This window comes from Barbus barbus, assembly GCF_936440315.1.
Source record: "Barbus barbus genome assembly, chromosome: 32".
Classification (NCBI taxonomy): domain Eukaryota; kingdom Metazoa; phylum Chordata; class Actinopteri; order Cypriniformes; family Cyprinidae; genus Barbus; species Barbus barbus.
This window is the reverse complement of record NC_136760.1, coordinates 17766452-17779874: the sequence shown is the minus strand read 5'-3', so window position 1 is coordinate 17779874 and position 13423 is coordinate 17766452. Positions and strand designations below refer to the sequence as shown.

The following is a 13423-nucleotide window of genomic DNA, read 5'->3' as shown; positions in this document are numbered from 1 at the left end:
CAAGGGTCAACACTCGAAGTTTATTACTTACTCTCCAACAGACATGTTTTCTTCGTGTTGACTGATGGACGGTTCAACAGTAAGTATTACCCGGTGCACCTCTCTCAAGTGGCTAAAGTAGACACCCACATAACCAAATGACTTCTCACAGAATTCACAACAAAGGCTCTTTCGGGGCCTGCTTTCAGCATGGTGCAGCTTCATATGAGTACTAAGACTGCCTGAGTGAGCGTAGGCCTTCCTGCATACCGGGCAGACGTAAGGCCGCAGGTTACTGTGGCTATTCATGTGGCTCTGCAAGTGATGCTTGAACTGGAAACACCTGTTGCAGGTAGGACATCGATGCAGCGGACGACTTCCCTTGTAAATCACTTGCGAAGACTGTGGAGCACTCGATTGTTTTCCTGATATCTGCTGCCCTAATACAAGCTCCTGATCAAGGTTCTCCGATGTTGACAAGGAAGGGAGCGGAACAAGTTGTGGAATAGTGGTTTCCATTACCAGTACCGGCTTGGGACGAATACTCCGATACTTTTTGGATATGTCAAGCAGCTTCTCTTGAGAGGCAGAATTCGACACACCAGTTGGAGGTTTCTCAGGTACCCTCCTTCTGAAAAACGACAAGGATCTCTTCTTTCGGGCTTCGAAGGCTAGAATATCCTCCATTGTTTTTCTCTTCCTCCCCCGTTTCTTGCCTGGAGGTTTCTTGATTTGGGTGTTGTTGTGGTCTTGGCTTAGGCTTTCACTTTTAACTTTGCTGTCTGTGGACTTGATTTTGTTGTCTGGGAGGCTTTTCAGGCTGCTTTTGGCTCCAGTCTGCTTCTCTGAGAATGGGGTGCTGGCGAGGCTGGCTGGTGCAAGGAGGGAGTTCTTCACCTTGGCATAGGGCAGGATGGGCAGCTTGCCGCTGGGTGGAGATGGAATGATCTGAACAGCTTTGCTAAAGATAGTAGGTGAGAGGACTGTGATGGCACTGCCAGCCGAGGCTTGACCCTCTATTTGGGTTTTAACCGGTGAGATTTTCTTGACAGGGGCAACAAGGGAGGTTCCAGAAGGACAGTGCTGGTTTTTGAGTGGACTGGCATCACTTTTATGTTCCACTTTTCGATCTGTCTGTGAACCTGGGAGCAAGGGTGCAACATTGATTTCGGACGAAGTAGGAGCATCAATCATAACAAGCTGCTCTGATACTGGGTCTGAACTCTGGTCTGATTTCACAGCAGGTGATTGAGCTTGTATGGTTGCAGAAACCTTGGCTGGACTCGACATCTTGCAACTGCCTTTTTCTGGAGTGCTCTTGCTTCGCACCGATTGGTATCTAGGAATAGGCAGCTTAAGGTTCTTCTGGATTGGCTGTTGCTGTTGTGTGTGAGGTAAAGCCACCAAAGAGAAGGTCCCCTCTTGTCCGGCCACCTGCATGAGTGCATAGTTCTGGGCAGGGACAAGGATGGATTTGGGGCTGACAGCCGTGGATGCTTCTGGAAGGGCTGAGGGAGGTTGGCAGGATAGAACTGCAGAGGATGGAACCACTGCTGGGGCTTTGGGGGCAATGCTGCGAAACTGGAGACCCTTCATTTGGGAGTGGGGCCGTGCATCACCTGTCAAAACAAGATAACGCCTTCAACTTTGTTATTTAAGATATAAGATGCAACAATAGTGAACAAAGAAAGAGAGGGTCTAACTCCTTTTTCAATCTCTCTCTCACTCACTCATACACACACACACACACACACACCAATTTACCCTCGGGCAAAGAGTTTGAGCCCTCTTTGATTCAAGCCTGGTGTACTGCTCTTGTTCATGCTGCAGCTCACTAAGTCTTATACCTCCTCATGCTTCCTAATGTACACTGACACACACACACACTTGCAGAAGGAATAAACCGCCTTTAAAGCACAACATCTGCCCAGCAGTAGAATCACTATTGCATGAACAAGAATAAAAGTTAAACAACCATACTCATGACAAGTCACAACCTTGTGGCCTTCTGCCTAACAATTGCTGACGTGAAGAATAACAAATATGAAAGAAAAAAAAACTCTGCAGTGATAAAAAAAGAAAGAAAAAAAAGTAGATTTACATTTATTCATTTGGCAGACATTCATCCACAGTGGCTTACAGGGCATTCAAGATATGCATTTATTAGTCTGTGTTTCTTTTGGAATCAAACCAATGACCTTGTCACTGCTAGTGGCAAGCTTTACCAGTTAAGCAAACTATGTAACAAACTACATAGTTGTCTATAACTTTGACAAAAGAGATGCTTTGGAACAATGTTTGATTAATTAGAAATAAGTATTTAGTAGCAACTAAACTAAAGTCATTAGTCCGAAAAAAAAAAAAAAAAAAAAAAAAGAGTAAAGTGTAGCTCTAAAGATTGCTGATGAGGATAGAAAAAATTTAAATGTTTCAGCACTCAGTTTTTAGAAGCCTGTAAGCACAAAACAGGGTAATTCCTAATCCCATATAGGCCGCTATAGAATTAATTAGGTTAAAAACAGAAACATCATAAAGAGCTGGGCTTTTACCAGACCTAAAAGGGGAAGATGAGAACAGTTGAAGGGGAGGAGAGTACTCTATTTTAGGTGCAAGAAATGGGGACTTATTTTTAGCCACAGTCCCATGAAGAAAAATAAGAGCATCACGGACCAATTAGCAGAATGAAAGGTGAGGAGTTCAAAGGTGGGATCTGGTGTTTATGTTAGGAGAAGGGTTACGATCTGGCCACCACGTATATCTGGATGTAGGTCTGTTTTTCGTTGTGAGTACCAGAATGTGTTTGTGGGAATGAATTTAGTTTGCATATGTGTGTGTTTACTCCTCACTCATGCGTAAAGGAATGCAGGCCAGATGTTGGTCAATAGGTCATGGAGATTTACCTGATAGCCCAACATTACAAAACTGTTATCTAATTTTGAAGTTTAATTCTAAGTGATTATAGGAATGGACACAGGTACCTGGAACTTGGTACTTAGAAGTGACTTTTAAAGTGAATTTCTTTTTCAAACATTTCACAGTGATCTAAATTCAGTAACAGTTACACACAAACATATCAAAAATGGGCCATATTTATTACATTTACATTTATTCATTTAGCTGACGCTTTTATCCAAAGCGACTTACAATTGCTATATATGTCAGAGGTCGCACGCCTCTGGAGCAACTAGGGGTTAAGTGTCTTGCTCAGGGACCCATTGGTGTCTCACAGTGGATTCGAACCCGGGTCATGGCATGTGTCTTATCCACTGCGCCATCACCACCCAGAATATTAATTTTGTGACTGGTTACATTGTCATTTTTGATTCATCAGACAACAATCAGTGGCAATTAAGTGTCAAGATTACATGACGTTCACATTGAACACATTTTTGCATTTAATAGATATGAGATGAATCGAACAGTGTTTTTACCCCCTATTAAACATTAAAAATGTCTGTGTGATGAACATATAAAAAAGTACTCTTGATTTATCTAATCGAATACTACTAAAGCAGACAAAATATTGGTGACTACAACAGTGATTATTCTTAGTTGACCTTAAAAGATGAGCTTCATATTATTATCTCTATACTCACTTTGTGTGTGTGATTTCAGAGGGCTGGAACGATGCTCTTGGGTTTTCATGTCTGCCACACTGTCACTGAAGATCCTGAACAAACAACAAATACAGAGAACAGAACTGAACCTCTGCTGTGTAATTAACACAATAGATGCTTTAAATTACAGTGTTTAGAGGTGTCTGCCTGCGTTCAAATGATGTCTTCTCCCCCCTCTCTCTCTCACTATCTCGATCAAAACCAGAGGACATTCCAGATGTCACACAGGCTCAGATTAGAGTCAATGTAAAGGCAGAAAAACAACAGGAGGGGAAGGATAGAAAGGGAGTGAAAGACTGTTAACCGAGGAGGAGGGGGCACTGAATGAGCCAGGTGAGATGGGAACCAACCCTAATGTGTGTGTGGTAGTGGGACGAGGACAGGGTTGAATGTCATTTGGCCTGTACATGAAGGTCCTCATCTGTTACAGTGAGATAGCAGCCTTGGAGTGTGTGCGTGTGTTGCGGGGGACTATATTTTAGGGAGGGGTTTGTCCAGTACCCTGTAGGTCTGAAAGAAGATGAAAGGAAGGGATCTGCAGGAGATAAGAGAGGTGGACACACACGGCCGTTCTGGCTAGAACGTCCATATCCAGCGGCCATGAGCTCTGACTGCCACAGATACACACACACACACTTACATACACAGCACATCTGTCATATCTCTATGTCTCTACAAACTTCCCGATCTCTAAACACAACACCGGTCTGTCGTACCATATTTTCGCTTGTTTAATCAAGCCTGTGTTGGCTAATTCTCCTGTTGTTCTAGGCAAGCTGTGAAGTCGTTAACACGTGTGAAAATAAACAAAATAGGGAAAAGATGAAGAGACAATAAACTGCACATGCTAAACATTCTCAGCCAAGTTCCTTCAGAAAAGTCAATGAGAATTTTCTGTCTCAGAAGAGAAAGTCCACTGATCTGTTTGATATGACAACTTTAAGAGCGTTATTTTTTTTCACTCTTCCAGTAAAAAATGTGGACACACTTGCTTGTTCTTTACTATTATTATAAAGCATGGAAAAATTGTAGTAATAAAGTCTTTAAAACTGTGAAATAGAAGTATGAGAATTATGCAGTTTTGGTAAAATGATTATATGTATGCACAATTTATATTTGTCTACAAAACTGTCCACTTTGTGTCCATTTAGAATTTTTTGACTGGTAGTGTACAGTGGCCCCAAAACGTATTGGACACTTTTGATATATGCATCTAATTTGATGCAGTCTTTACGTTTAAACTCCACAAGTAAATTCAGAAGTCAACAAGAAATTTAATTCCTAAAAAAGAAAGTCCACTGATCTGTTTGATATGGCAACTTAAAGTGTGTTTTTTCACAAGTTTACTGAGATGATTTAATTTTGAAATCACTGAGACAGATATCTGATGATTTTTTTTTAAGCTCTCCTAATTAAAAAATATTGGACACTTAAAGTAACACTAAAAAATAGGCTCATTTTCCAACTCCCCAAGAGTTAAACAGTTGAGTTTTACCGTTTTCGAATCCATTCAGCCGATCTCCGGATTTGGCGGTAGCACTTTTAGCGTAGCTTAGCATAGATCATTGAATCGGATTAGACCGTTAGCATCTTGCTAAATAATGACCAAAGAGTTTCGATATTTTTCCTATTTAAAACTTGACTCTTCTGTAGTTACATCATGTTCTAAGACTGACAGAAAATGAAAAGTTGTGATTTTTTAGGTCGATATGTTTGGAAAATTAGACTATTTTCTAAAAAAAGAGTGTTCCTTTAAAAAATTTACTTTATACAAGTTTAAAGGGATACTCCACCCCAAAATGAAAATTGTCATTAATCACTTACCTCCATGTCGTTCCAAACTCGTAAAAGCTTTGTTCGTCTTCGGAACACAATTTAAGATATTTTGGATACAAACGCTAGCTTATAGCTTAATCACAAATATAGTGTAATTACATTCCATTACTCCTTTAATACATTCAATACACGTCTACATTAATATAATAAATTTGATATAAATACCCCACATTTCTACTACAATTTAATAAATTTGTCTTAATGTTACTACAGTAAATCCATAGTAAACGATGGCGATTTGTAGATCGAAAAGCCTTCTGACTGTATCGTTGCACACAGTGTTTTTCTGCTGTTTGTCAGCGCTGTTTTATCTGGATTTAAACTAGTTTATATCAGTTGACTGATATCGAGTGATACTAGTTTATACCAGTAATTTGTGTTCTTCACTGAATTCAAGCGCTTCACACTGGATCTCACAGCGCTGTTTAGTGGTTGTGTGATCGGTGAGTAAACGCATCTGCTCTAGTCAGCTCGCTCTGGGCTGCGCCGCTGTTTGAAACGAGCGGATATGGTCCGTGTGGAGGGGTTCAAATGAGTAGCGCTGTTTTGTTTCCGCTTTTGCTGCATAAATATTGAATTGAATGTTTATCGACCTTGTTTTATCAAGGCAAATTATATCACTATAATTATAGTTATCGTTTTATCGTCCAGTCCTACCTCAAAGTACATCTGCTCCCGCGCCCCCGCTGTGAACTCTGGCGCCCCCCAGGTTGGGAACCACTGGTTTAAGGCAACCAGCTTCAGCAGATTTTTGAGTTCTCTCAACTTCTTTAAGGTAATTCAACAAAAAGTTGAGAAATTTCCTAAAAAAATAAGTTGAGAAAACTCAAAAATCTGCTGGTTGCCTTAAACTTTTAAGTTGGCTCAACTTTTCTTTTTTTACAGTGTAGCTGTGGAAAGATTTGATTTAAAAAATAGCATTATAGCTATTAAATATTTATTGTTATGATTTTAAATCAGTGCTTTTTAACCTCTGGAAGATATTAAAGTAAAAAGAGGTGCTAAAGTCTGATTTTGTAGTGGCTATGCTTTTAAATTGTTAAAAATTAAATAGTTATAATCTTAATTCAAGTGATGAAGGATTGTGAAAATCTGACAGTAATCAGTGTTGAGTACTGCTGTAAGGGTAACACTGTCTGCTTTAAATGTTTTAAAATGAATAACAGTTGAAAACATTCATTAGAAATGTAGAAAAGTAATCCAAAAGTAATCAATTGTAATCAGTTACATTACTTTAATAAAGTAATTGAAATAGTTACATTTTAAATAGGGTAACTTGTAATCTGAAACCTATAACATTTCCAAAATAACCTTCCCGACACTGACTGTGATGTACATAGAAGTAAAACAGAATATCAGAAAAGAAAATAAAAGAAAAGAAAATGTAGGGTGGGGACTTTGTTCTATACATCAGCTGTTGATTGGATGGATTCAGATCCGGATGCCTCACACAAAGTAGTAAAACCATCTTAGCGTTGTTGGATGTGTACAAGGGTGTGTGTTTGAGTGAAAGGTCAGTTGTCTCTTTCAGAAGAGGAGACATTTTCAGAGAAAACAGCACTGTTTGCCAACCTGTTTTTTGGGGGGGGTTTTTAGTTCCTTGTTTAGAAGAGACTGTTTTTGCACACTTACACACACACCTGCAGTATCTTATCTTGTGACAGCCAAAGCAACAAAATATTAACCAGAGGAAATGAAAACACAAACATGCCAGTACATCACAATATGCTACATACATGCGTCTGCAAAAAGACCGCAGTCTGCTGGAACAATACAACGGATGTTAAAACATGTCAGTCAACCAGAGCACCGTAACAGAAGAACCATATTAAATAATATCAACTCTGCATAACACACGCACAAACACACTCTTGAGTAATTAGCTGTCACCTGAGCCAATCAATGTGGAAGGGAAAAAATCTATTCCAATTTCAAAACTACAGGCTTGCCTGTACACGCAGATGTGGACTAATCAATAAGAAAAGCATCCCACATTAGAAAGACGAGAGAATAAAGAACCAAAATATTCCCACTGGCTAAACTAGTGTTTCAGTGTAAATCGCTGAATACATTTATAGGAATCTCTCCCATAAATGCTGCTGAAAGATATTTTTTGCAAAATATACTGGCTGCTCATTTTTAAACAATGAAAGTGAATGGAAATTAAAGGACAAACCAAAAAAAAAACCATCAAAAGTACCACATAATCTATATGATTTATGAAGCACGTTCCAAACTTTCTGTAACTTTAATGATATTTTCATGTGAGGATCAGAATGAAATTTAAAGTTCTTCAGTGAAAAATGTAGTAGCTTTCACATTTTTGTGGATCCAAATAGTTTGCATAGGCCGTACTACTTAAATTCGTGATTGGTTGACTGCAAAAATTCAAATATTAAATGGAACGACAAAATAACATTATTAACCAGTTAAAGGCCAATTAAAATTTTTGATTGTTTTCTGTTCAGAACTATTACATTTGATTTTGTTTCTGTTTCTGGTTATATTCCTGTCAAAATTCTGTTTGTTTCCAGTTTTTGTTTTCATTCATTGAGCCCTGATCTTGAGACTTCAGATACAGTGATGTTTGACTGAACTGATTTCAAACCCTGAGAGTCAAATTGTAAATTAAACCACTTTAAGGCATTTTTCATTTTTTTTTTATAAATCTTTTCATTTGCGGAGCTTGTAAAGTGTATGGAAAACACCGTTACACTAAATTATAATTGGTATTATAATTAAATAAAAAACATCAGGCCATAAAATAATAAGCACTAAACAAGTCTGGATGCTTGAGAAAAGGATGGTTGAAAATTTCATGGAACTGTTGCAGGAGTCAGAAGATAACGGTGTCATAATTTCTCTTGGCAGTGTCTTTTTTTCTTGAAGACACTGTGGTGAGGAGCCTCATTTCCGCAGAGCCGACCAGACAGGATGCTGTAAATCAAGGTATTGAACTTTGACCCACGGAATGCAGTCGCCAAGGGCAACTCAGTGTGTGTCACCTCTACGGTGAAGTGTTGGAAAGGAAGTGACTGCAACAGTCAAAATGACTCTCAGCACTTGGGTTGATGTTGCATGAACGTCCACAGTAGGAGGGGGCAAGTGCTGCAATTATCCATTTAGATGGGTAATTGTAGCTTCTAGAATATAGAAGCGAGAAGGCACAGGCATTTGGGAGGATTGGTTTTTGATAATAGCATTCACCCAGATTAAGTGATCAGGCTGAGGCCAAGAAACCGTAATGAATGTGTGAGAACTTGTGGCCAGAGGCTAAGTCTATGTGAGTCACCTTATAGAACCTTTAAATGACCTTTTGCTGTTTGGTGTGACATTTGTATTCATTAAGTAGGTCACACAGTAGAGAAGACTGCATAAACCCTCAGATTCCATCTTCAACCAACTCCCATAACACCATGCTTCCCTAATTTCATCACTATGCCCTCATTTCCAAATTTCTCTCCACTTCCTGCTCTTTGCCTCTCAGTACTAGGGTTGTGAGGTACAATTGTATTAAAGCTTGCTAATGTTACCTTTAATGCTTTCTATTATGTTATGTTTATTTTTACTCTTTTAATAATCCCACAAAGTTTCAAACTCAAAAATTTCACTCGGTCATGTTCACTCATTCGCTGAATTAATCAACAGATTATTTACTAAATGAACTCACAGAATCTGTTAGAGCAGTTACCAAATTAAAACATGCAAATAGCTTTTTTTGTCCTCAAAAAAAGGATTTGTGATGTCAAAGAAGGATAGTTTCTGTTGAAATTATTTCATCATTTACTCACCATATAATTCCAAATCTGTATGATGTTCTGTGGAATGATTTTTTTTATAAATTATATGATGACGTGGAGACAAAGAACCGCCAGACACGAAGCGGAGGGTGGTTGCCTCCGCGAAGTGCATTGAAATCCTTTAATGCAAGGCTAGCCGTTGATTATCCCGCATATTCCTTGGTCATTTGCCAAGTTATATACAAGTTAAAACTAGTATTACTCTTTGCAGCGCAGTAATTGACCGAATGGGTAAAAATGAGAAGTTATTTTCGTCAGTTACTGCACGTTAGAGCAAGCATTCTGACTGCTTCAAATCATACACAGAGATGAATTTTTTAAAGTGCGGTAAGATCACATTTATTTGAATGAATTATAGCATGCATTTCAATTAATTATCGAGAGAGAGAGAGAGAGAGAAAGAGAGAGAGAAGACAGTTGTGTGTGCCTGCGTGCTGCGTCTGTGCATCTCTCTCTACAAACAATTACTTCAAAAACAGCAATTTTACCATCATTGCTGAGGAATATAATGTAGCGATCTAGTATCTAAGCTATTTTAATAATAAAATTGTGGGGAAGCGTTGACAACAAGTTTATGTGTGCGTGCAGCTCAATCTGCCATCTCTCTCTCACTCTCTCCCTGACTGTATGTGTGTGTGTGTGTGTGTGTGTGTGTGTGCGCGCGCGAGAGTGATGTGTGTTGGTTAGTGTGCATTAATTAAAGCAGCGCATTAATACGCAACAGTGATTAAACTGACTTGGAACTACCTGTGCATTAAACGGTTTTACTGCATACCTGCCAGCTAATCAGAATACAGTATTCAGACAGACCATGGAATATTTATTTATTTATAAATGTGTGTATCTTAGTCTTTATCTTGAGACGAAAATGCTTAATAGTCTTAGTCACATTTTAGTCATTTGAGTCTTTCATAGTTTTAGTCTAGTTTTAATCGACGAAAAGTCACTGCATTTTTGTCAACTTTTAGTCAAACTGCAGTTACCAACATTTATTTTGGTAGCTATTTTATATGTAGTATTCAAACAAAAATAGTCATTAATTCTTCTCTCTTTAGACCAAATCAATTAAGCTTAGTTATGAGAAATTTGAATCAAGGATTGAATTTGGAAAAACTGGAATAAATTTTCATTTTTTGGTAGAGATGGTTAAACTCATTTTTCAGATTCAGTAGGTTTACTTAAGTATACATTTATTTAACATCTTTTGTTGGTTAACATTTATGACATAATTAGGAATGCTGTCCATTTAAGACGGAAGGTATGTATGTAATAGCCTACTGACATACATTCAGTTTTCACCCACCTGTTTAAGCTCACTTAAACCATAACGGACTGTATTTACGTGAGATACTCTACATGAGAGACATGTGGACTGCTGTGTGTGTATTTGAGCACTGAGAACTGATCGCGCGCTGTATGAGAACTGAAGAAGTGGAGCGTGCGCGAGAGAGAGCACTTCTATCAGTGCGATTCCGCCTATCGCACCTTCACTAACTTTAAGTTAATCGACAATGAATTGTGACTCCCGGGAAAAACGGGACGTCTGGTCACCCACTCCCTAACCCTTCGGGTGCTGAGGCCATTGTTTCAGATCGCTAGTTCGCGTTTTGGTAGCCTATCCGTCCACCGCGGCAGCCATGCAAACGCACCTTTTCCAATGACAGAGAAGCACATTTTGAAAGACAAGACAGTTAACTTAGCCTATAGGATGTATTTTGAATGTCCGGTAGTCATAGTCCTCAAATAACATTTTAGTACCGTCTCGTCTTGTTAATGAAGATGCGCATACATTTCGTCATAGTTTTTATCATCAGATATTAGTTTTAGCTCGTCGACGTCTCGTCTTAGTCACAGAAAAAAGGTTTGTTGACGAATATTTTTTATCTTCGTCTTCGTCAACGAAATTAACACTGCTCTGGAGGAGTCTGACTGCGCACACTGTGCAGATCTGCCGATGCGCGTGCTGAGGACTCGCCGGAATGTGGCCGTGGATTCCTTGGGGTGAGGCCCACTGCCGCCAGCGAGCCGCTGGTAGGTCCCCACCCAAAGGTGAAAGCGACGGTTTGGCACGAAGCCACCGTTCTCAACGGTCGCCTCGATCGCCAGTCACCTTCTCCGATGATTGTTTCCGTCCCCCTCCGTCTGTCGCAGACTTCGTTTCCTTCGGCCAGGAAGGCGAGGAGGACTCCATGTCCATTTCAGCCTTGGAGGAGGAGGACTGGGCTGATTCGGAGCGGGATCGCTCCGACAGCAAATGACCCGCGGACCTCCAAGAGGAGCTCATAAGGGTCATGAATAAGGCTGTCCAGGAGTTGGAGCTCTCTTGGAATCCTCCAGAGGAGCCGGCCAAGAGCAAGCTAGATTCCTGGTACTTCAGATCCAGCCGCCGCCAAGTGGACTCGAGAACATCGGTGCCGTTCTTTCCCGATGTCCACGATCAGCTCGTCAAAACGTAGTCTGCACCCCAATCGGTGCGTGCCCACTCAGCGACGCAGGCTATATTTTCTCATGTGGATGGGGCAGAAGCCCACGGGTATGTGCGCATGCCCCCCGTCGAGGAAACTGTCGCTGCACATCTGTGCCCTGCGTCGGCCAAAACCCTGGGCTCGGATATCAGCCTGCCTTCCAAGCCATGAAGGATGACAGCCCATCTAGCCAGCAAGGCTTACTCCTCGGCTGGGGAGGAGCCTATGGCGTTGCTTCAAGTGTTCCAGGCCAAGCTCCTGCAGTCCCTGGAGGATGGGGCCATCTCAACGGACACGGTGAACGATTTGCGTGTGGCCACGGACTTCGCGCTGATGGCGACAAAGCGCGCTGCCCAGGCGATTGGCCGAGCCATGGGGTTCATGGTAGTCCAACAGAGGCACCTATGGCTTACTTTAGCTGAACTCGGGGATGCAGACTGCAAGGTACTTTTGAACGCGCCGATCACTCCCTCCAGCCTCTTTGGCGATGCCGTGGAGTCAATCATCGAGCGGTTTTCGGAAGCTCAAAAGTGCGCCAAGGCCATGAGCCATATCATGCCGATGCGCTCGTTCCAGCCACCATCCCGTTCCAGATTGTCATCGGCGCCCCGCCCACCCCAGAGGAGGGAGGAAAGACCCGTAGCAGCTGCCGCGGCCCCTAGACAGGAACCAGACACAAGGAGGTTGGTGTGGCCAGGTGGAGCCTTCATGTGTGGCTGCTTCGGGGATATCAGAGGAGCTGAACTCCTTGCACTCTTGTGTGCTCGACACGCTCTCGGAGGCCTGGACACCCTCTACGAGGCGTTTGTATGCCCTAAAATGGGGAGTGTTTGTGAAATGGTGCTGTCATATTCATATCGACCAGACTACTTGCACCGTGTCGGATGTTCTGCGTTTTCTACAGTACAGACTGGATAGTGGATCTTGACCATCAACACTGAAAGTCTATGTGGCAGCTATTCCTCGTTTCGTTTCCCACTGGGCGGGCAATCGATTGGTAAGCATGCACTGGTGATGAATTTTCTTAAGGGAGCGAGGAGATTGCATCCCCTGCGTCCGCCTTCTGTCCCGCCCTGGGACCTAGAGGTGGTGTTAAGAGCTCTTTCACAGCCACCATTCGAGCCCTTAACATCTGTTGATTTGAAGGAGCTATCTCTCAAAACTGCACTTCTTACCCTCGCTTCGGCTAACGTGCCTAAATCACTATCTACCCCCTTCAGAACGCAGACTGTTTCGTTGTCGAACGAGACATCACGGAAGTCGCTGTGCTCGCTGCTCGAACAGCTAAGCGGTGTTCAGTATCAGATTCTGACGTGATTGTCGTGGGCTCCGCATTTTATAGTGCCTCTCGAGCTCGTCAATATTTGCATGCTTCGCGAAAATTGGCCAGTCAATTGGAATGGCGTGAGCCAATAGGACTTCAGGAAAGGTTGGAGGAGTTCCCATAACGGAGAATTTCTCTGTGATGTCTCGTTCCCGCTCTCAGGGAACCGAGGTTACGATAGTAACTGGAGACGATTTGTATTCAAGCAGATGTTTTAGTCTGCTGAATAAATAAAACATTTCAAGTCTCTCATCTGTAAGCAACTGCTGTCAGTCCCAAACAATAACTGTGAATGCAGCCATAATGTGCATTTCTATTGATTGTATCACTGCCCTGTAATTAATTCTTTCTTTCCTTTTCTTTTTTATTAATTATTTATTGTTATTATTTTCTTTTTCTCTT

General features: G+C 41.3%; 1 protein-coding gene across 11 annotated transcripts in view; it reads right to left on the bottom strand.

The window, feature by feature from the left end:
- LOC306852691 (zinc finger protein 438-like) overlaps positions 1-13423 on the bottom strand; it is a 53101-nt gene that overhangs the window by 3039 nt on the left and 36639 nt on the right. For 9 of the 11 annotated variants that reach the window (XM_079389735.1, XM_079389737.1, XM_079389731.1 and 6 more), the window contains 2 exons: positions 3576-3649; positions 32-1598 (listed from right to left, as the gene is read on the bottom strand). In XM_079389735.1, the coding sequence (XP_079245861.1) occupies positions 32-1598; positions 3576-3649 (1641 nt within the window). Of the gene's footprint in view, positions 1-31; positions 1619-3575; positions 3650-13423 lie in introns of all 11 variants that reach the window. The other 2 variants (XM_079389732.1, XM_079389733.1) reach the window with 1 other exon arrangement.